General features: G+C 40.2%; 1 protein-coding gene across 1 annotated transcript in view; it reads right to left on the bottom strand.

Moving 5' to 3' along the window:
* MDFIC2 (MyoD family inhibitor domain containing 2) overlaps positions 1 to 24097 on the bottom strand; it is an 85282-nt gene that overhangs the window by 37240 nt on the left and 23945 nt on the right. Inside the window, exon 2 of the mRNA XM_088134791.1 lies at positions 15507 to 15594. Within this exon, the coding sequence (XP_087990917.1) occupies positions 15507 to 15594 (88 nt within the window). The remainder of the gene's footprint in view (positions 1 to 15506; positions 15595 to 24097) is intronic.

Genomic DNA, 24097 nt, shown 5'->3' with positions numbered 1-24097 from the left:
TTGCAGGTTGTGTCTAAGTCTTAAAAGCCTCTGATTGCAACTATGGGTGATTAAGTGTGCTTCCTGAGTAAGTAGAGACTGTTGCCCTCTATTTATAGTAGGCATATAAGGTAGTCAGCTTCCAGGAAATGAGCTGATTGAGAAAACAGTAATAAGAACAGAGCAACAAAGGTCCCAGAAAATGTTTTCTCTAAGTGGACAGCACATCCATTTAGAGATTTCATTGTGGGTAAGGCAAGCAACCTAGTGTGTATAACTGAGAACTGACTGGACTCAGAGAGGAGAGTTCCCCTCTTGGAGATGTGTCCACCTGGGTTTCACATTTAGCACCAGCCACAAGCTTGGAGCAGGAAGAGTGGCAGTTGTAATGCACAAGACTGTAACAGCTTTCAGAGTCCTATGTCACAGATACCAGTACATAGTATTTGAAAGAGGTGTTTCACAAAGTGTATCCGTGCAAATAAAGTACCTCTTTTCAAAAAGGTGAAGTACCTGTATCTTTGCAAGGCTGTGTAGCTGCTTCTAAACCTGTCCCTGGCTGTCTCTGTATACGTACGCATGAACTGCCACTTTACTGTTGGTGACATATTAGGGTTCCTGGAGTCCATTTTGAAACAGCCAGGTGAGCCATACAAAACATGCAGCTGTTTGAACATTTCAAAGAGAGGTGTTGACAGTCCCACTTTCAAATGCTTTACAGGGCCCTAATAGCAAATACCCTAGGAGAAAGAAATAACATTCCAAAGATCCTGATAAGTTAGAGGAACAGGCTGAAAATAATTAGATATCATTTAGCAGAATTAAATGAAAAAGTATATGCTTAGTAACAAAGAATCAAAGGCATAGGTACAGAATCAGGGATACGTAGCTTGGTAACATTTGTGAAAAAAAGATTTTGAGATATTTGGTTATGAACTGAATGTGAACCAGTGGTGTGTTATGGCTCCAAGAATGACAAATGCAAATTTAGGCTGAATCAACAGAAGTATAGTTTCAAAATCATGTGAAATAATTATTCCGTTTTATTCTCTGTTGGGCACTGGGTCCCATTCTGACACCACCTTCTAAGGAGGATTCAGGCAGACTGGAGCAGATTCAGAGAAGTGCAAAAAAGGTGACGGGAGACTAGAAACAAAGTCTTATGATGGGAAAGTAAAGGAGCTAAGCATGCTTACCTTTGCAATAAGAAGTCATTGAGGTATATGAAATGTTGTCATACAGAAGGTGGTTTCCTTTATTATTTAAGATTGTAGGACATGGAATAATGAATTTAAGTTACAAGAGGACAGATTCCAATCAAATCCCAAGGGTAAAATTCCCAACAGTAAGAACAGCTAGACATGGGAACCTGTTCTGTATCCACAACACTTATCTATGTTTGTATTGTTCAGTTACGTCTATCTAATGATGAATCTGCCTTTGTAAATGAACTACCATGTTATTTCATATGGTGGTTAGGCCCAGGCACAGCCCTTACAATGTTCTGCCTATGAGAGACGATCCAGCTTACTAAGAAGTAACAGTGGACCTTGTTACTCAGCTTTCTGTAGCCCTGCAGCACGGCTTTTTACCTAAACTGATTCTGAATCCAATTCCAACTGTGTGATTCAATTAATACTGGAGAAGTGGAAAATCCTAACCTATCTCATCAAACTCTTTGATTTGAAGAGGATAACCAGAGGTAAAGATCCAAAACAGACCTCTGCTTCATGGCAGTTGTTCAAGTTCAGTTCCCTTCATTTTGATTGCCCTTCCAGAGTCTGCTCTGCACATTTTGCTTCCTGAATTATCTGAGTGAAAAAATGAAGATGAACAATGAATGTCATGCACTAGCTCCACTCTTTGAAGCCCTCATCCCCATCGCTGACTGTTTGGAGAAAGTATATAAAGGAGACCTTACATAAAGCCATGTAAGCTCATCATGTGACTGGGAATTATCCCCAGCTTTTTGGACTGTGTGGAGAGACTTTCATGTTCAGCCTGCCACTTACAGACTTCACAGAAACATCTAGACATTGAAGAAAGGCTGTGAGATGCAATGGGTGGACTAGCAAGCATGTTATGATATAGCCTCTTCCATTTTTAGGAGATATTGCTCCTGCTTTTAAAGGGCGATAGATAGATCCTTTAAACTTGGAAAAAGATGAAAAAAGGACCCAGGAAGTTCATTGCTCAGGGATAAAGCATGTGCTTTGAATACAATTTAAGTCCTCATCTTTCTGGAGGGTGATTGCCGGTCATTGTTGTCAACACTATACAAAACAAGGCAGATCAGTGACCTGGTTCTGTATAAGGCAACTTTTCTTGTTCCTATAAAAAGCAATGGAGGAGAGGCTAACAAGGAAAGAGAATGAATGTACCTTGTGAGTCTCCCTGTTGCAGCCATTCTCTACTTATTACTGCTTATGTTCCTTTCTGCCCGTGGAAGAGCCCTAGCAATACAATGTCTGACATTTTCTGCACAATGGGGATATTGCACATACATGCAACTAAACATCTCCTTACTCTGGTACCCAGACACTTTTTTAGCCACCTAAGTATTATAGGTAATGGGATCAAAAGGTACAAATTAAGCCATTTTACATATAAAACTGTTTCATTTTAAATCTAGTTAAAATTATTTTAATGACTTATGTAAAGTGAAATACCAGGTTTCTACTTTTCTTCCTTTTTCTTGGCTCTGGCTTCACACAGGCACATTAATGATTATTCGTCAAAGTCACACTGTTTGCTTACAAGGTATGAAGGCTCTTTAGATACTGTAATGACAGCTTTTGATTCACTTGATAATATTTAGAATAAGTCATAAAAGCCAATCTTTGAAAGAACAGACCACTTTTATTGGCTTTTAGTCCCATTACTGCTATCATAAGTGGTAAATTGGCCTAATGCAAGTAATGCTGCTGTGTCATACTGTAAAACCACTGCTTAGTTCAAAATTTTATTTATTTTTACATGATCTTATTTTAAGATATGATGATTAAAAACTAGTTCATCATGGTGATCAGAGGTCCCTTCCAGGGCATGGCTGGAGCAGGTTATGGAAAGTTGCACTCCTCAGTTGTGGTTATACTGGTTTCATTTATATTTTGAAGGAACTCTTTTCTATACACTGTGTATAACAAAAGTATAGACCAGTGTTTCTCAACCATGGCAACTTTAAGATGTGTGGACTTCAATTCCCAGAAGTCCACACATCTTGAAGTTGCCAAGGTTGAGAAACAGTGGTATAGGACAAAACATTTGAATTCAGCAGGTTAGTCAAGTCATAAATTCTTTTGGTGCTCCCTGACTTGAAGGATGATGAATCAACCAGATTGCAGCCATTCATTAGGAGTGAGTCCTCTGTATACCTATTTGCTCTAGGATGTTTAAGCCTCCAGGGTAGCCTGCTTCACATGCTGCACTAAGCTGTAGTTCAGTTGTGGTTTATTGAATCCATTTCAAACAATAATGATTGGCTTCATGCAATGCACTAAGCTAAAACCAAACAAACCACTTTGTGACCTAGCCCGACTGGTACAATCCACATTGGAGCTCCCACACACAGCCACATTAAATATGACTTCTTTCTTTGGGTAGTGATAACATGGTCTTTAATCCAATGTTCCATGTAAAACAAGACTTTAGAAATATGGACCCTATGAAGTATTATGGTCTACATTCTCATCATTCAGGGAAGAATCAGAGATATAAGAAAGGGACAGCTACTTCCTTCAAGAAAGCATGCGGTCCACGGTGGTCCACCTACTTCAGAAAAAAAAAAAGTACTGTAGGCAGATGAGTTAGTTCATGCAGGTAGACAAATTGCTTAGTTACTGGGCTCTGAGCACACCACCTATTTTGGCATTTAATTCCCTATGCACTTCAAATCACTTGAGGGAGGGAAGGCATAAATGCATGAACCATCACTTCCCTCATCGTATTTGTAGAGACACCTTGCTTGAATTAGAACTCTGGAAAAGCATGTTTCTAAAATAGGTGGGGAATTTTCATTTACTTATTATGATTGGATATTCTGCACTTCCTCCAGGTAATCAAGGTGACACTCCCTGAAATCAACAATCCTGTGAATGATCACCCATAGACTTGAAGCTAGGACTCTTCAGTCCAAGTCCAACACCTTAACTACTGCAGCCCTCTTACTGTACATTAGTGCCAGTAGGAGTAGGACTGAGTAATGATAGCAGCAAGCTGGGGGTCCCAGAGCTATGTTGTGTTTGGATCAGCTAGCTGAAGCCATAAGTAGGGCGGTTTTAAACTACAATAGAAGTGACTAAATTCACTTATGTCTTGCAGATACATGGAGTATGAAGAGGCAGGCCTTATGCCACAGAAGTAAACTCATTTGTTCCACACTCCAAAGGCAATATATGACAATATTGACTGTTAGAAAATTTTGTAGCTGAAAATGGTACACAGCTGGTGGTGCAATCTGGATGTCTGTAAATAATGAGAAGTTAGTGTTAGGCAACTTGGTGTCCTTCAGGAGTTTTGGATGCTAACTTTCACAGTCCCTTGTCAGCATCCATGCTGCTTGGTGCTGATGGGATTTGAATTCCAAAATTTCTGGAGGACACCAAATTGTTGTCCCTAGTGGGAGACTGAACAGAGAGTACCAGAAGAAATATGGTGAAGAGATGTATAGTACTAGTAGTGGGAGAAAGAAGGAAAGGGTAAGGTGACTAAAGTAGTGGTGAAAGTGGAGAAGGAAGTGGACTAGAGCTTCTGCATGAGCTCAGCAGAGATATTTGCCCCCCAGCATATGAAAGATAATGGTAGATAGGAGAGTTCTTTTTCTACCATGAAGTTCTAATCCCATGGAGGATTGGACTATCCATGTGTTCTGCTACATCTTTGAGAATATGTACAGTCTCCCTATGTTATTGTGGGGCTTATTCATTTGTGACATTACCAAGCATCACCATGCCACTATGAATTAGACCTATGTCTCTACTGCAGGTGCAGTAAGGAGGAAGAACCCTTACAGAAGAAACCACATTGACCCAAGGGATTCAGAGAACACTCAGTGACACTGCAGCTCCCTCAAACTCTTACCTTGGTTGAAGTCCTGAGCATTGTTTAGAATGAGAATGGCCATTTCCACAAGCCATCATTTTCATGCCTTTGCTTTCACGCTAATTTCTTTCACTTCTTTTTCTTCTAAATCCATTATTTTCCAAAATCCACTTTTGATACTACCAGGTAATGGACTGCCCTCCACTCAGAACCTCATGTTACTCTTGTATTCTTTCCTAATTCTACCAATCTTTCACCATAAATAATGAAATCAATCATGCTTTGGAATTTGTATTAATATCTTAATGTATGAATAGACTTATGCTAAAACCACAGATCAGATTAAGGTATCCAACCTTAGTCAACTCCTGCCACATACAGCATTCCCCACGAATGGTAAAGACAGTGGCTTTGACGTATCTACCCAAGATGCCCAAGTAACATGCTCACAATATTCTATGCAAGCTAGGTTTTTTATTGTCTAATCTTAGAAGCCAGGTGAATATTGTCTTCATTGCCCCAGCTAGGAAGTACTGTATATGCAGGATACTGACATATATACTGGATGTGATACGGAAAGTAGTCCCAAATATTTGCAGGATAACAGATTGCAAACCCCAATATACAAAATGGCATCATTTGACAAAAGCTTAACGATAATCTTATAACAACAATTTACTCATTAGGCATATAATAAATAATAGAACAAAGAAACAAGATGTTTTTCCCATGGAATTTTATTCCAATATGGTCATTGTTATGGTACAAGGTTAATATCATCTTTATTATTTATAGGCTTGAGTAATTCATTATTAAATAATATAAGAGGCCATGCTACAAATTTACCTTTTAATTATACATGCAGCAACACGCACTAAATTGTTTTCCTGTCTCCAATAAGTAATCTCTGAAATTTCATAGAAACCTGGCACTTAAGCCCTTCCATCAACAAGCTATGCAAAGCCCTTGCAAGTATTTTTCCAGCAAAGCTAGAGATAATCTTTGCTAGCAATTATTTATTTACTTCACATATTTCTGTATTGCCCTTCATCTCAGACTCCTGCCAATTTGCAAACACTGTAGCATAAAATCTCACCTTTCTTTATAATGTTCAACCCAATAAAATGATGCATTACAATAAAACTATCATTTAAAAACTCAAAGTCAAAAAAAAAAAAGCAGCAATTTGTGCAAAGATATATTGTCAGTCAGACTTTTTAAAATGTTTTCTGGAGAATGTAATAAATAGGCAGCCAACTACTTTTGACCATTTACTTCTTTTACTTATAAAATACTTCTGTGCTGTCTTACAGCTTAAAAAAGAAAATCCCTGGGGCATTTTATCAATCCAATTAAAAACAACATTCAAAGCCAAAATAAGTCAAAATAAAATGCAACAAAATCTTAATTAAAAAATGTAATTTTCTTCCTCCTTCCCAAACCCTTTTCCTTTTATGCCATGCCTTTCAGATTGTACCATGACAGTAAGAATGAACTTCATGAGCTTTTGTAGGAATTTAGTGGGCTAAAAAGAGAATTAAAGTTACTGGAAAAAGAATACATTAAAAATGAATTAAAAGTCTTTTAGACAGAGGGTGTATAGCATAACACAGAGTGGGCCAATCTACTTGCCCTCAGGAAGATTCTGACAATTGGGGTGCTACCACCACCAAAAGGGCTATATTGCATTCCCTGCCACCCTGAAGAACAAAAGAAGAGCCCAACTTCTGAAGCTGAATACAAGTTATAGACACATTCATGAATGTCAGAGGTATCACAGTGGGGTGGGGGGTGTTTTGTGTGTGTGTGTAAGTGAGTGAGTGAGTGAGTGAGTTGGTGAGTGAGTGAATCAAGATGACAGTTGTGACCTCACGATTGAAGCCCCATTCATTTTTGTGTTAAAAAGGGGAGGTGGTTTCAATCCCATGCTTCTGGCTATCCTCTTGACTTTTTACACCCTTCCCGCCCAGACACCCCTGATGCAGAAGAGATGGTTTGTCCAATATCCTGTTTCCAAATCATGTTGGAGGGAAGAGTTGATGACTTATTGCAGGACCTTTTAATGCCAAGTGCTGGTTTTAGATATAGGCCTATAACTGAGATTGGATACTGTTCTATGTTCTTTTAATATTTTTATGTTTTAAATAATTACATTCATTTAAACAATTGATACAATGAGCATTACTGCACATCAAGCTGTATGAGGCAGGCAATCTCAGGAAACAAAAACTACTAAGAATTCTGGAAAGATCTTTATTAATAGTAGGGTGTCGTAACAGAATCTTTGAAGTCTGTCAAAGCAATTACTCAGGTCAACTTATAACTTGCGTAATTAAGGCCAAGCTACTCTGAATCTTTTTCACATGTTTCCCTGTTCTCTCAGACGTAGGAAATTCTATCTATCTATCTATCTATCTATCTATCTATCTATCTATCTATCTATCTATCTATCTATCTATCTATCTATCTAATGGAAAATGAGGTTGGAGGCTAAGATCAAGAATCTCTCTGCTAAGACTCGAAGAGAAGTTAGTCACCCTACACAAGGGTGTAGAGATTAAGGATAAGACTTGGCTACTGAAAACATACAAGGGCCTGACTCCATCTGAAGCCTTGAGACTGCTAAACAAAGGCTCACAGCACTGGCTGCCAGGCTAAGGAGATATTCCAGAGAAGCAGAGGCCAAGAAGACAACTGCCCTGTTCTCCAAAAAACCATCCAAGGTGTACTCCCAACTGCAGCGCAACAACACAGAAACAGCAGAACCACCAACAGCAGAAAATGAACAGTACAGGAAGAACATAGAGAACAAAGAGAAGACACATAACACCAATGCAAAGTGGCTGCAGGACCTGAGAGCAGACCACAGCAATCTCCCAGAACGGGAACCAGTCACCATCACAGTAACAGACATCCAACAGCTGGTCAAGAACATGAAGAGCTGGACAGCACCTGGCCCGGACATGATCCACACCTCAAGAAACTAACAGCAGTGCATGAACACCTAGCAGCACAGATGAACCAGCTGCTAGCAGCAGGCTCCCATCCAGACTGGCTAACACAAGGAAGGACAGTGCTGATCATGAAAGACCCTCACAAGGGAACAGCACCGTCCAACTACCAGCCAATAACCTGCCTCCCCACAACATGGAAAGTCCTATCACACATCCTAGCCACCAAGCTACAGGACCATATGGGCCAGTACAGCTCAGAAGGGTATTGGGAACAACACCAGAGGCTCAAAACACCAGTTGCTCTTAGAGCAGTTGCTTGAGATTCAAGGTCTAGACAGACCAATCTGAGCACAGCCTGGATTGACTACAGGAAAGCCTATGACTCAATGCCGCACACATGGATCTGTGAATGCCTGGCACTATACAATGTCAACAGGACACTAAGGACCTTCCTCAAGAACTCAGTGGGACTATGGAAGACAACACTGGAAGTCAACTCAAGACAGCTTCACAAGTGGTCATTAAGTGAGGCATATACCAAGGTGATGCACTGTACCCACTGCTGTTTTGCATAGGCTTGAACCCCTCAGACAGATAATCACAAGGATGGGATACAGATATTAATTCAAGAGTAGAACTATCATCAGCCACTTCCTCTACATGGATGACATCAAGCTGTATAGTAACAGTGAATGAAACATCGACTCACTGATCCACCTGACACGGATCTACAGTGAGGACATTGGGACATCATTTGGACTGCAGAAGTGTGGCCAGGTGATAGTAAAGAGAGGGAAGGTAGTTAAGACTGATAGGGTGGAACTACCAGCAGGCCATATAGCAGACACATAGACCAGCTACAAGTACCTTGGGATCCCACAGACACCTGGGAATCACAATGAGGAGGCAAAGAAGACAGCAACATCCAAGTATCACCAAAGAATAAGGCAGGTCCTGAAGAGCCAGCTCTTTGGGAAGAACAAGATTCGTGCCATCAACACATATGCCCTGCCAGTCATCAGATACCTTTCCAGTATAGTGAGCTGGCCAAAGGAGGACATGGAGGCTGCTGATGTGAAGACCCAGAAGCTCCTCACAATGTACGGAGGTTTCCACCCCAAGTCCAACATCCAGAGACTGTGCACCAGCCGCAAAATGGTGGGTGGGGTCTGGTGAGTGTCAAAGCCTCTACCCTGGGTGAAACCCAGAGCATCCAGGAGTACATCAGTAAGATGTCACCCAGTGATGCACTGCTGAGAGAATGCCTGAGGCAGACATGGGAGGAAGTTCAAGCAGAGGAACCAGAGGGCTGGACTAAAAGACAGCTCTGAGACACTAATCATAGCAGCACAAGAACAGGCACTAAGCACCAGTTCCACAGAAGCAGGGCCTACCACGTTAGACAGGACCCAAGGTGCAGATTGTGCAGAGACAATCCAACACATAGTGGCAGGGTGTAAGATGCAGGTAGGAACAGCATACACTGAACAGCACAACCAAGTAGGTGGCATTGTGTACAGGAACACTGGCACAGTGTATGGGCTAGACCCTCCCAAGTCCAGATGGAAGATTCTACAGAAGGTTGTGGAGAATAACAGGGCTAAGATCTTGTGGGACTTCCAGATCCAGACGGACAGGCAGGTATTGGCCAATCAACCAGACACTGTGGTAGTAGACAAGGACCAGAAGATGAGTGATAGATGTGGCGGTGCCAAGTGACAACAACATCAGGAAGGAGTATGAGAAGCTGGAGAAGTTCCAGGGCCTGAAGGAAGAACTAGAGAGGATGTGGAAAGTCAAGGCCAAAGTTGTCCCAGCAGTGGTAGGAGCACTCGGGGTTGTGATTCCTAAGCTGGGACAGTGGCTCCAACAGATCCCAGGAGCAACATCAGAGCTTTTTGTCCAGAAAAGTGAAGTGCTAGGAACAGCTCAGATACTGTGCAGAATCCTCAAACTCCCAGGCCTCTGGTAGAGGACCCAAGATTGAGGAAGACACATACCACCCGTAAGGGTGAGACACACACACACACACACACAGGTATCTACCTACCTAACTTCTCCCTCTTCACCTATATGTTGTCCTAGGGCAGTGGGAAAGCTGTAACAATGCCCTACTGCCTATGATTAACAACTCCCCCGAAGAATCAGGTTTTGTGTGTGTGTGTGTGTGTGTTGCTCCCATCCACTGACTCAGTTAGAGGGGTGGCTTCCCACTGGTGGCCCACCACATCCCCTATTGTCCAATGCCAAAAAACAGCTTCAGCTCCAGAAAGCATCTTCCAACTGTAGAAAACTGTTTTCAAACTGCTCTGAATGAGATCATTCTAAGGGATAAGCGGGCCAGTTTGCCCTCTGCTGGGGACTATATAAGGCCCAGTAAGTTATGGCCTGGTCAGGCTCTCTGTATTGCTGAGGTTCCTAACCAGTGTCTGGGAAACGCTGGTGCTCTGCACTGGCACTGTACTTGGTTAGCAGCATGGACAATCCAGCAGTCCAGTTGGTGCCCTGCCATCAAAAGCATTTGCAGCACTTTCCAGCTACCAGAACATTGTTCTTTGATTCTGAATGGACTTAAAACCTCTCTTTCCCTGGAGAGTGCATTGCAGAATTCAACAACTACTGAGCTTATAAAACTGCAATTAATAGCAGCAAGCTGGAAGTGTGCTACATTTGATAGTCTCTGTGCCTATTGGAAAGAAGTCTTTAAATCTCCTCTTTTTTTACAAGTCAAAGCAAGGCTTGCATTGATTTAGTCACCTGAACAGAGGTCTGAAGCTGGCAAGGCATATTCCCAGGATTTCAGCTCCCCGGGATTAGCATCACCACTTTTTGGTTGCCTTTCGCCATCTGTTCTGATAAGAAATAACAACAACAGTAACAACAAACAACATCTGCCTATCCCAGGTCTTTGGGAAGGACTGAATAGGTGGATAAAAATGCCAAATCCAGTCTAAACATCTGGCTGACTGTGTGACCAACCATCTTCCTCCTCATCCTGATCCCTTGCATTTTGACTGTTTTATCTGCTGCCCCCATGAATAATTGTTTCACTAAGAATCTTTTGATGAAATCTGCCTCTGCACAGATTTTCTTCTTCTTTGAAAGAAGAAAGCCAGCTGGTTTGAAAAGAAAAAAATCCACCCATTTTTTTCCCCAGGTGATTGGCTGCAAATCCAAAACCAAAAAAGTTCTAGTTTTGAATATACTCTTCACTATCTAATATAGTTTTCTCCAATTGCAGGCAGTCGTTAAGTTCATTGTTCTGGACATTATAATTTTGCTGAGATATGGGGGAAATTTATACTATTCTTACAGATCATGGTTTCATTATAAACCCCCCAATATGAATGCTGGTACATCTATTAACAATTTTTTTAAAACCCCAACTTTGAAGCTTTGTAATGTCTGTTTTACAACAGCAACAATTTCTTCAACAACATGAAGGCAATGCAATTGAGTTATCAGTACTGACAGACACATGTTTATTTATTTTTATCTGTCTTGCTATGGCTCAGTTCAGCCTGAAGATGAAGATTTGTGTGCTTCAAATCCTGCAAGTCATATCTGACCAGAGATACCCAGTGATATGACTAATGACAGCCTTATTCTAATGCACTGTTTCTCAACCTTGGCAACTTTCAGACTTTAACTGAAGTCCACAGATCTTAAAGTAGTTAAGGTTGAGAAACACTGTTCTAATGTCTTCAGCCTAGTGGTCAGGAAACATTATTAATATCTATAAGTCCATATGATGCTGGCACTGCTATTTTGAATCCCTTTTATACTAATCCATATAATGGTTTGTTTTTTTTACATTTGTTACAAGTATAACCAGTAGTCTTCACTTACACCACCTGCATGACTAAGAGATAGGAGGTCCTCCTCATTGTTTCTCCTGTTGAGATAATGTCTGAACAGGACTTTGGAATCTAGTCCTATTACTAGAACCCTTTCACATTTCCTCAGCCTCATCCACTTGTCCAGTTCACACCCTTGCTATGTATCCCATTCATGCTAACTTCACATTGAGTTGTATGGCAAGGAGCCCTTGAAGGGAAATGCACCTTTGATGGGACTGGGCTCAGCTGTTGCTGTTCCTTGATGTTTAGACTTGAATGTCTCACGTTCAGGAGCCTTGGCTGATGGACAGGCTTGGATCCTGTACCTCTATCAGCAGCACTGGTCCTCACCTTCTGGTTTGCTGCACAATGTCTGAAGAGGATTGATGTAATGAGAAAATGGAGGAAGGAGAGAGGCATATCTGGCCCCATGTGCTTTCTGGGAGAAAAATAACACCACCATTGTTATTATTCTTTCAAATTCATAACACCATCCAACTCATATTCTGGATGGTGTACAAGTTAAAAAAGTCATTTCAGCATAGTTAAAGCAAAAAGAAAGCAATAACACAGGGCCTAATATATCCAGCATATTAATGGATGTTGACTCCAGTGATTCAGATCCTAGCCAGGGACTTAAGGGGGATGGAGATATCATTATTAAATGTATGCTGTTCAAAGTAGGGTAGTCTTTTGTAAAATTAATGGTATCAAGTCCACCAAGTTTAAGATTTCTAAATATTTCCTTAATTCTTTCAGAATTACACCGAGACAATTACAATTGGCATGACAATTGATTTTTTTCTCCAAAAACTGTTGATCTCAATTGTTTTTCATCAATCTGACTGTCTCCAGGTATTGTCACATCTTCTTCTTTTCCATAACAGTAATATCTGGTGTATTATGTTCTAAGAGCTTATTAGTTTGAATTTTGATCTTATTTTGCAAAACATTTTGGAACAAATGATTCTAGGTTTTTTTTTTTTACATAAATTTCAATGGACAATTTTTGCAACCCTATTATGATGCCATAAAATGAGCAATTTTACTGTAGCCACTAATGAGATGATCTACAGTTTCATCCTTGGCTTTGATGGTACAGTTGTTGTTGTTGTTGTTGTTATTATTATTTCCTATAATGGCTTACTGCAGGGTACCAGTGGACAACCCATAGACTGTGGTCTGCTCTTGATACTGAGTTTGCCCACCACCAGCTTAGCCCACCCATGTAGCCCTGAAAGGGATCCACTATTACACCTCCCTTTTCTCAAAGTTGAGCTCCTTCCCTCTATTTGAAATCAATGGACTTCAAAGTGTTTAACCTTTGGACATCATGCCCTATATCTCTGGTTCCTAGTCTGTTCTTCTGGATAAATATATGTAAGTGTTCACATCAGTATTTCTAATGCAAATGATGAGTAAAAGGTGATGACCTGCTTAGCCCATAAATACTTAAAGGATATCTTGTAAAGATCACAAACTTTTTCTATTGTACACAATGCTGTGCTAAGGACATATCAAGTATTGTTTTTGTGAAAAGTTCTCTAAGATCTGAAAATGCAGGGCATTTCACTCCATACTTTTTCAGCATCTTTTCTCCACTGTGGTTCCTGGTTGCTTCTTTTAGAAGGCAAAAATAATCAATATAAAACCATGAATAAAAATAACTTTCCTTTAAAATTGGATGCTAAAAGAACATGCAGCTTTCCTTCTTAGCAGGGAGGATCAAGTTCTACTACACAACTCAGTCTTTTGCTGTGAGACCTGAAAATGAATATTTCAAAATCATGTGTAGCAAGCATAAATAAATATAAAAATCATACAGGGAGAATAACAAAACATAGGGGGAAGGGGAATCATTATCATTTTTTGTTAGCCACTTCCTAACTCAGCACCTCCTGATTTTCTCATTTTTGTCCTCAGCCTTCACAATAATAAGTTATTCAAATTACACAGAATGTATAATGCTGTCTAGGTAGGTGCCAGAAATATATTATACATTACATAGGGATGCTTGGGGGAAAATCACACACATGCCCACATGGATGAATTCTCCTTTCCCTGGTAAAATTGTAGGAACATTAGCCAACATTGTGACATGAGAGTAATATGCATCAGTCAACACCATGAAGCACAGGTGAAGAAACACATAATGTGGTTACATCACGGGAACAGAAAAAGCTGCCTTTAAGCAAATCAAGAAAGTAATTAATCTAGCTCATTCATCAGGATCTGGCTAATCTACACTGACTTGGGAAGTCTAAATCTTCATCTAAAGCAGATGCCTTACCATTAACTTATGTTCCTTCCACAATGCACATATCCAGTTTACCTCTATGGTGAAAGATCACACACACACACACACACAGACACACACACAACACATTACAAAAATTCATCTAAGAGCTGTTGCTATGAAAACCTTCTAGTTGAGGAACTCTGCTACTCTTACAGGAATTCTGCCACATTTGCTACAAGTATTAGCACCAAAGTCTCCTGGACCGTGTTCCTGTTTCATTGTATTGAGAATTCCCATAGATTTCAGGTGCATATCTAAATAGTGCTGATGAAGTGAACAATGACCATTATGATCTATAAAACTAAGGGAGAGAACCAAGAGGTAGGACAACAGCTCAAATTAGCTAGGCATGAAAAGCTAAACTTCCCCCTTTGTTGATATGTGTGCTTTCATCTTCAGAAAGAAAATAAAACCAAATCATATTTAATTTATTCCATTAGCTACATTCTGTGATGAAACTTGAGGCATTCCCTTTAACCCACTCCACCCACCACTTTTGGCCACTTTTAAAATCCATATTATTAATGAGTTGAAGTTGGAAGAGTTAAATCTAGTATCAAAATTTGCCTCGTTTTGCAGAAGAATTATTTCCTACACATTTATTGTAAGGGTGCAAACCCTGTGAGAGATAAAAATATATTTTACATATGTATCTATCTCAAGTCTCAAATCTAACCTGTTACTTCACAGTTCTCCAAAATAATAATTGCATGTTGAATGAATTTGTTATTTGATGCCAAGATGCCAACATTACAACAAGAATAGACTTCTTCTGCTTGAAAACAAATACTTTTCTAGAACTGTAATCATTTGGAATTCCTTTCATTCAGACATACATATAAATGCAAAGGTCACAGGAGTTTCATTCCTTCTAATAGCAAAAGTCGGCAGAGCCGATCAAAACAAATGAAGCCAAAACTGTAAAACAAGGAAAGTATCACCAATACTGGAGACTTCCAAGATATATCAAGTACATAGCCCAAACAAGCAATATATATTACATATAAAACCTTGATCTTTCAGAAGAAAGATGAAATAAAATTTAAATAAATGAATAAATAACCCATTTATTTGCCAAATATTTTATATTGAAGAAAATACAAATGATGAAACTTAGAGTAATTTGGTCAACTTTTAAAATAAAACATACACATTATAGCATGAAGAAAACCTAGTGGCTGCCAAAAGAGATGCTGGTAGGCAAATTTAGATTTTTCTGTGGAATAAGAAACAATGACTAACATTGTCATATTTCTCTAGTTAGTCCTAGAAACTTGTTTCTTCTGAGCCTTCTGAAAGCTTTCTTGGTCGCTCTCATAAAATCTCATTCTTTGAAAATTTAGTTTCTCAATATTTTAGGATAATAATAATTCCAATATAAGCAATGAAACTTACCTTCTTTCAGCAACACTGAAGTTGTTCGCTGGTCATTTTCAAAGCTCTGTGTTCTAACTTTCACTTTGTCTGTCTCTGTTTCTGACATCTGTAGAATGGGAAAAAGTAAAAAATATCAGCAAGTAATGTTGTAGTGTTTGACATTTGCCTATTTTTACCAGGGTAGGAAAAGTTAGCTTCTGACAACTAGCTTGAGCATTGTATCTAGCAGTGATTTGTAATTACTGGGATTTTCTGCATGCTGGTTTTTCCAGTTAATTGCCATGTTTATGGCTTTGTCATTGTGCTTTCAACAGCTGAGCAACACTTAGAGAACTAGGTTTATGAGATATTTACTAAAGAAATAATGTATTTAAAAATAGATTTCCCATGGTAGTAATTGGAATGTACATTGCATCATCAAGCATATCGACTTGGACATAAATGATATTTAGTTCAACAGAGTCTTATCTAGTCATTGTAACCAGTTTGCAAAAAATCCTATGCATGTTTACTCAAAAATAAGAGCTTATAGTCACTGCATTGAGTGGGTCGTACTCATAGGAAAGTGAGTACAGCAGTACTGTAAAGATGTTTAGAGTACTGCTGTAAATGCTTTATTTTGGATGAATAGTTCCTCTGATCGGTATCTACATTATGGGATGTTTCTGTCTTGTTAAATAACAAGTATTCGTCCTTTGAAAAAAAAATCACACATCCTCCAAAATATCTTACATTAAACCAGGATGCTTTTTCATAACTCTTTATTAATATTACATGTATTCTTCAACAGCAGTGGTATCAGTTTTATGTTGAGATGTATTAATAATTCTTATGAGTATATTATAGCACAGAGATAAGCTGTTTTCGGGCAGGAGTTATCCCTGTGGCTATTTAATATGCTTATAAATAGCAATCATGCATCACATTCAAGCGCTCACAAATAAATATCAATAAAGGGTAGTTCAGCAAAAGTGTAACCAATATATTCTTTACTGCCCCTTCAGCCATTCATCTCTTCTAAAGAGGACTGTTGTCCACCAAAGCATGCAAATTACAGTACCTGGGAGTATTATGTGTACATTAGTCTGCTGAGTAGTGTAATATGGATTGCCTCTTGTAATTTGCTTCCACGAAATGATAGAGCATATATATATAAATATAAATATATACACACACACACATATATCTATACTGGACTATCTTCTTCTAACTGATGTTCATCTTCTCAGGGTTGAGATAGTTCAGATTGCCATTCCAAGCAAGAGAGATGAAGATAAGCAGGTCCAACGAATATGGTTTAGTCCTTCTTCCAGACTCCCAGATTGTGTACTGTCCAGCATTCCCTCACGCTGACAGTACCGAAAGGATGAGCTAGGCGTTCTCCCCCCTCCGCCCGCTTCCTGTGCTGTACAGTGCCAGATTTGATTGACTGCCAGAACCAGCCACGTTAGTGCTAAAATGATTTTTTTTAAAAAAAATTGACAACACTTCTTATTATAATGGCTACAAAGTTGGGTGTTTGACAAAAACATTGTGCTGCACAGAGCAGCACAGTCTTCAGTTTGAAAATGTCTCCTTGACAATAATTTTGTGCAAGGGAGGAAAGGAAGAGGCATTTGATTTGCCATGTTAAATCGAAATGGTATCTTCCTTAAGGAAAGGTTCAGAAAGAAAGAAAGAACTGTGCTGTAGCTGTCAGAGAAATGAAAGTCTCTCTTGAAGTTGATTTGATGTCTCTGGCAATCACATAGACCTGCTGAGAAATATGGTACCCTTCCATATACACAAAAGAAACCACCTCAATCCTCCTTGCCCACAGTGGTACTCCAAAATGGCAGACAGAAATTTTTCCCAGATTTGCTATTAAAAGTACAGCAGGATTCACTGTATCTAACTCTAAATTATGATTATTGTGGTGTTGATTCACACATCTTCATTCTACTCCCTGGTTTGACAAACAGGACTTGACTTGCAGGTTGGCCAGAAGCTCCAGCCACTGCCATATCTTAAGAACGCTGAGCAGAACGAACATGAATAACATGAGTTGTACACTCCAGATCTGCATGATCTCTGAACATGTTTGAATAGATTTTGGGCCTTCCTCTGTCTGATCCTTCTGCCCATTTATTCTATTTATGAGTGGGACTTCCCTGCACATAGCAGTGCAGGAGAGAAGGAAGGACAGGTGATGGTACCTGCCAAAACTGAAGGGGGATTGTGGCATGAAAGGAGGAGATGAAGTGTAATAAGGTGGTAGTACCACTCCTTAATGTAACCAGGCTAAAGTTCCGTCTGAGTGCCTTTCTGTAAGCCTTACTCTCAAGCCAAATGGCTGAAGGAAAAGGAGGGAGAGAAGATATTTATATATTTATATTTTACATTTGTCATTGCCCACCTCCCTGGAAATGACTCTGGGCAATTTACAGTAGAAGGATGAATATTAATTAAAATACAACATAATAGTCCTACAAATAATAAATATATTCCAAGATTGATGGTGAACTCAGGGAGCATCTGCAAGGTGCCAGCTACCCCCAGGGTTGATTATGTCTCTTCTCACCCCATGTGAGTTGTCAGAGCCAGGTCTTCAGTTCTTTCTGGAAAGCTGGGAGGGTGGGGGCCTGCCTCACCTCTGGGGGGAGAATATTCCAAGGGGCAGGGGCAATGGCAGAGAAGGCTGTCCTCCTGGGACCTGCCAGCCAACATTCTGTTGCTGACGGGGTCCATAACATGTCCTCTCTGCATGACTGGGTGGGACAGGTTGATGTGATAGGGGTGAGATAGTCCCTCAGGTAACCTGGACCCCTGCCATGTAGGGCTTTAAAGATGATGACCAACACCTTGAATTGGACCCAGAAGCAAACTGGCACCCAATGCAGCTGACTGACCAGAGGGCCTCCTGATCCAAGAAGGGGCATTGCTGGTGCACAACATGAAGTTGAGCAAAGGCCACGACTGCCACCTGCTCTTTGAGCAGGAATCATGAGTCCAGAAGGACCCCCAGATTACTCATTGGGTGTATCTGGGATAGTGCAACCCCATCAGAACCAAAGATGGTACACCACCAGATATAGAGGGACCTCCAATCCACAGCCACTCCATCTTACCAGGGTTCAGCTGAAGCCTGTTGCATCCCATCCAGATCCCCACAGCCTCCAGGCACCGCGAAAGGGTGGTCACGGCATCACTCAAGTCACCCGGGATGGAGATATATAATTGGGTATCATCTGCATATTGATGATACCTCATTCCATGGTGACGGATGATTTCACCCAGTGGTTTCATGTAGATGTTAAAAAGGAGAGGAGAGAGTACCAAACCCTGTGGCACCCAACAGTGGAGTGGCCGAGGGCTGGACCTCTCGCTCCCAATTAACACCAATTGGGACTGACCTTGGAGGAAGGAGGCAAACCAGCACAAAACTGTGCCATCCACTCCCAACTCCCCAAGTTGACCCAAAAGGATACCATGATCAATGGTATCAAAAGCTTCTGAGAGGTCAAGAAGAGCAAGGATGAATGTACTATCCCCATCCTGCTCCTGCTAGAGATCATCCATGAGTGCAACCAATGCTATTTCCATCCCATATCAGGGTCTGAAACCTGACTGAAAAAGGGTCCAGATAATCCGTTTCATCCAGGATCCTCTGGAGCTGCAACACCACTACCTTCTTGACCACCTTCCCTAAAAAGGTGGATGAAAATTGTCCAATATGGTGGGATCCAGTGATGGAAACACTCCATCTCTCAAGGATGAATTCACCATTGCCCGGACCCTCCCACATATCAGGAGGGTCATGAATCTAGTAAACAAGTGGTGGCAATGAAAGTCCAGAGGACCCTGTCCACTTCCTTGGGTTCAACAGGATCAAACTGTTCCCATATAATGTAAGTCCATCCCCTGGGGATCTCTACAGGCTATGCCTCATGGTTGGTATCCAACTGGGAACGAATCCAAGCTATTTTATCCTCCAGGTGCCCAGAAAACTCCTCTGTGTGGCCCTGTATGTGGGCAGCTGGGGCCTCCTTGCCTAAAAAGGATTGGGTGATCTTAAACAGGGCCCTGGGCAGCATTCTTCAGATTCAGTAAGAGTGGAGAAAGATTGGCCTTTCGCTGTTTTTACTGCCACAAGTTGGCCTTAATAGTGGGTCTAGCCTGTGTTCAATCGGCTTGGTCCTTGTTTTCCTCCAGCAGCACTTTAAAAGTCTCTTAATCCTTTTCAAGACCCTCAGCTCCTCAGTAAACCATGGGGAGTATCAGGCTCGATGGGTCAGGAGAGGTCATGCAACCTCTTGTCCAAGGCCTCAAACATTTTCCTATTCCAGGTAGCAGCCAAGACCTTCGCTGGACCATGCAGCAGATCCTCGGGTATAACCCCCAGCTCCCTTTCGAACTCTATTGGTCCATCAGTCCCTGGGGGCAGACCAATTGAATGGGTCCTGCTTCCCTGCAAAGGGGGGTAGCAGAAGAGAATCTCAAGGCCACCAGAACATGATCTAACTGTGACAATGGGGACAAATATAACTCCCCCTTCAGATCATTTTGCCACTGCTCTGACAAGAAAACCAAGTCCAGTGTGGGACTGCTGTCCCAAGTTGGGTCGCAAATAATCTGGGACAAGCCCATGGCCACCATGGTGGACATGAACATGGTGGGCATGGTAGAACTGCTACCTTGGGTAAGAGGGCTTACAGAGAATACAAAAAGCAGGGATCAGGTCAAGGGAATAGCTTGCACACTGTTTGGGACTGCTGCTTCAGGTTTCCCAGCCTGCATTTCCTCTCCCCAATCCAAACTGCTTCTCAGCAGGCTAAGGAAAGGCGGACCTGCAGCTTGATAGTTTCATATGAATTGTGTATGAAGTCTGGCAAGGACAAGGATTGGACACACCTTTAGTGGCTCAGGCTCCAGAACCTCTCTGAACTTTGATCAAGGGCTTCCCAGTGCAATGAGAACTTTTTCGCACTTCATCATACCACCCAGGCCTTCATTTTTGAAGACTACACTTGAAAGACATAGTTGAAAGGTTTTGACAATGCTTAGGGTCCACTTAAATAATGTGATATGCATGTGAGTGTTTCTGTGTCTGTATATGTATATGTATATGTATACATAGATATATTGAGATACAGCTCCCCCCACCCTAAAAAGTCATCTCAGCTTTTTTACATTTGGTGAAAATCTTGAAAACAGTAAGTTTTCATGTTACTAACCAACTGAGTAGAATTGTGCCTGCCAAGTTGGTGATGAACTTATGCTTTAAAATGAGAGGATGAAAATTCAGCTGGAGGGGACCAAACCCCTAACAAGCCACAGCTCTAACTGTATTTGGCTTTCTCGTAAATGACATGCAAGGGCCTTGTACTTCATGAAATCATTTCTTACATGTTAGAGCAATCTTTTTTCTTCCACAAGTTGATGCCCCCCATTTGTTTTTCTTTCCCTCTTTCTTTGAGAGACTGGTCTCCCGTGTTCTTTGACTCCTTCAGTGCTCATGTAAACTAAATTATCAGTTAGATTCCATCTGTTTAGCCTTGCAACCTCTTCATACTCAACTGGAGGTAGATCAAATTTAGTATATGCATATCCTATCATATAGAGGGAAAATGCTAGTTCTTCTTTGTAAAGGTGAATTCCAGAACTATTAATTGTAGAATGAATTCAATGTTATCTTCCTGCAATATTTACAAAATCTTATCCAGCATTTGTCACCCAATATTGTAATCCAAGATCTATGTACTTATGTTTGTCCAATAAATAATAATATATTCCTTTTTGTTATGACAGCAGCTTCTTCTACTTTCCCATCATATGTCATTCTCGCTCACAGGAAAAAATGTTTTTTATTGTATGTGTGTGTGGATTAAAAAAAAAACCTTCACGAGTAACCTACCATCTCTAGTTAACAGTAAATTGCATGTGTGGCAAACAGATTAGAGTTGCTGAATTTAAAATATTTCATATAATTTTGGACAATTAATGCCAAAGCAAGTCTATCTGCCCCATTTCCATATTAATACATATGCCTACAAGATTCATGCATATGTATTCTTTCTCTCATTCTTTGCTTGTCCAATAAGAACAACCATTCATGTGAGTTAGAGGCCAACAGCTTTGAGCCAAGTTAACTAATAACTTGATATTAAGCACACTTTCCAATAAATTGGTAGGTCTGAGCGTGTTTATAATGAAGGATAAATTATTGATCCCGGATTCTTTTGCAGAGAGATCAGACACTAGGACAAGATCAGATCCCTTGTTGCCAATGGACTAAAAGAAGAAAATGGCCTGATTCAGATGTCATGTTAACCACTATTATTAGTAAATGCAAAGTCTTTGGTGTGCATGCCTTTTTCTTTCAAAAGATAAAGCAGGATGCTTCAGGAAGCAGAATTTAGAAAGCCAGGTGAAGAAAAAGACTGGTATCTGAATGGTGCAATTAAGACATTTTACAACAGAGTCTATAGCACTGAAGGAAGAATGTAATTAGGTGTTCTACTTAATTCTAGCAAAATGTCTTAGGTTAGTTAAGATTTGCCTTCCCTTGTAGTGGATGGTTTCAGCCGTGTGAATCATCTAGAGGTTTTTGCCATGTAGCACTTTTTTTCCTGACACACTTGTACTTGTTTATGGCTTGTGGGAATATGTATGCGTGACTCTAGCCAGGGCCTAACTTATATTTTACTAACGTAGGTTTATTATTCTCATATTAAGTTTCCTATAAGAATTAACCAGACTTTGGGCCTGTAGCATCACAATGGCTTGAGTATCCTATTCCCAATGAGCCAATGACCCCAAAGAGGAATTACTGAGGAGTCAGATAACAGAACTCAGATATGATATTTCCTGGGAAAGAAGGTCATCTCCTCACTGCAATAAAAGAACATTGACTCTGGAATGTTTATCGTATTTTAACTTGCCAAAGTTGAGGACGATTTGTTCATGTTATCTAATTGTTGCCCTTGCATCTTAGGGTCATAAATTAACCTTTGTAATGCCTTTAAAATCCTCCCCTTTCCTATATAATCTTTATTTCTTTGAATGTTTGGGACTGTCCGATTCTTTGGCTGACAGCCCAGTCATTACTGTATTTTCTTCCATGCCAATAAAGTAACTTTGTAGCAAAATCTCCAAACACTTTGGTTCTTCCTAAGGGTGGACATTTTCCCACAAGGTGGCCCATCTTGGACTGTATCCATCAAACCCTTAAAATATAAACCTCCCCCTGCTCCCCCTCCCATGATGTTTTTCCTGGACTGATTTAAAGAATCAAGCTATTTAAGCCATTTTACAATGCTTAAAGATATAGAGGAAATATCTGAAACATGCATTTTTGCATATTTGGTTAGCTTGCTTCAATGTCTTTGAATAATTGATGGGAATTCAGAGTTGAACTATATTGATGATGGCTTTGGTGTGAGGGGAAAAAGCTATCTGGAAAGCTTTCCAGAGAATTACTTTTCAGTATCTGATTAACTTCCAAAGAGGGAGCACGACTCTCTTTTGGGATCAATGATTTAACAGAAAATTATGTTTCCAAGCTAGTCCCTAGAGCTAGAGCTATTCCAAGTTCTGTTACCGAAGAGAAGGAATAACTTGTAGTCACTTTTCCAGTCAGACATAACTGTTGCAGCACAGTACCATGATTACTCCTAAGAAATGGAAAAGTCAGAGAGTAGGACACACAAGGTTGGGAAGTAAGAAAGGATAGACATTTGGAGGGTGTTTCTCCTTCAGGATCTTTTCCTTTTATGGGAATTATGTCTGCCCTATCAGTAACATGTTGGGCATTAAGATGCTATTGTGGAATACCAGGCCACCTATTTAGAAAACAATTTCCATCTAAGACTTCATCTTCAACTAGCACGTGGACTTGGTACATAAACTGGATGGACACTTGTAATCTTTCATGGTTTTGTCTGCTAGTATAGCAGCATAATAGGATTAATAAGAGAACACATAAGAAAACTGAAAAACTGTCATATCCAGTCAGCACACTAGTCTATCTAAGTCAATGTAGCTATCACTGTGCACTGATTGACATCAGCTATCTAGAGTTTCTGGTAGGAGTCACAGCCATGCTAGGAATGGCAGGAATGGAAGCTTCAGGTTTTTGCATTCTTGGCATGATGTCTGCTTTTCTGCAACAGAGTTACTGTGGTTGCTCACAGCATGGCCACATGTAAAATTTGCCCTTAATGTACTGCAAATCTTAGTGGAATCCAATTTCTTTTTTAAAAACCTGAGGAAAAAAATCATCCCAGTCCAATCTGTTTATATTATAAAGTGCTACATGAGCCCTTTGCAAAGCAGCTCTCTGTAAATTGATCAGAAGAAATTCCCATAGAGTTCAGTGAATCACACACGGTAGTAAATATCTTATATATGCCTGGGAAACTTAGTTATATTGATTTCGTAAGATTTAGTTTGGAGTACATATACATATGAATACACTTAATCAACTGATTTAGCTGATTGATTGAGGGCATCTATCTCTCTAAAAATGGCCAAATCAACCTCAAAATACTTATTTCATATTGGTCACTCATTTGTGGATTCAATCCACATTCATTTAGTAAGCACTTCTTCTTGGTCCTATCTTTTCTTGT

Source organism: Python bivittatus, unplaced genomic scaffold (genome assembly GCF_059951505.1).
Source record: "Python bivittatus isolate LINGU-HERP-01145 unplaced genomic scaffold, Pbiv_v1 ctg000080_np1212, whole genome shotgun sequence".
Taxonomy (NCBI): domain Eukaryota; kingdom Metazoa; phylum Chordata; class Lepidosauria; order Squamata; family Pythonidae; genus Python; species Python bivittatus.
The sequence above is the reverse complement of the archived record's forward strand: the minus strand, read 5'-3'. Positions and strand labels throughout refer to the sequence as shown.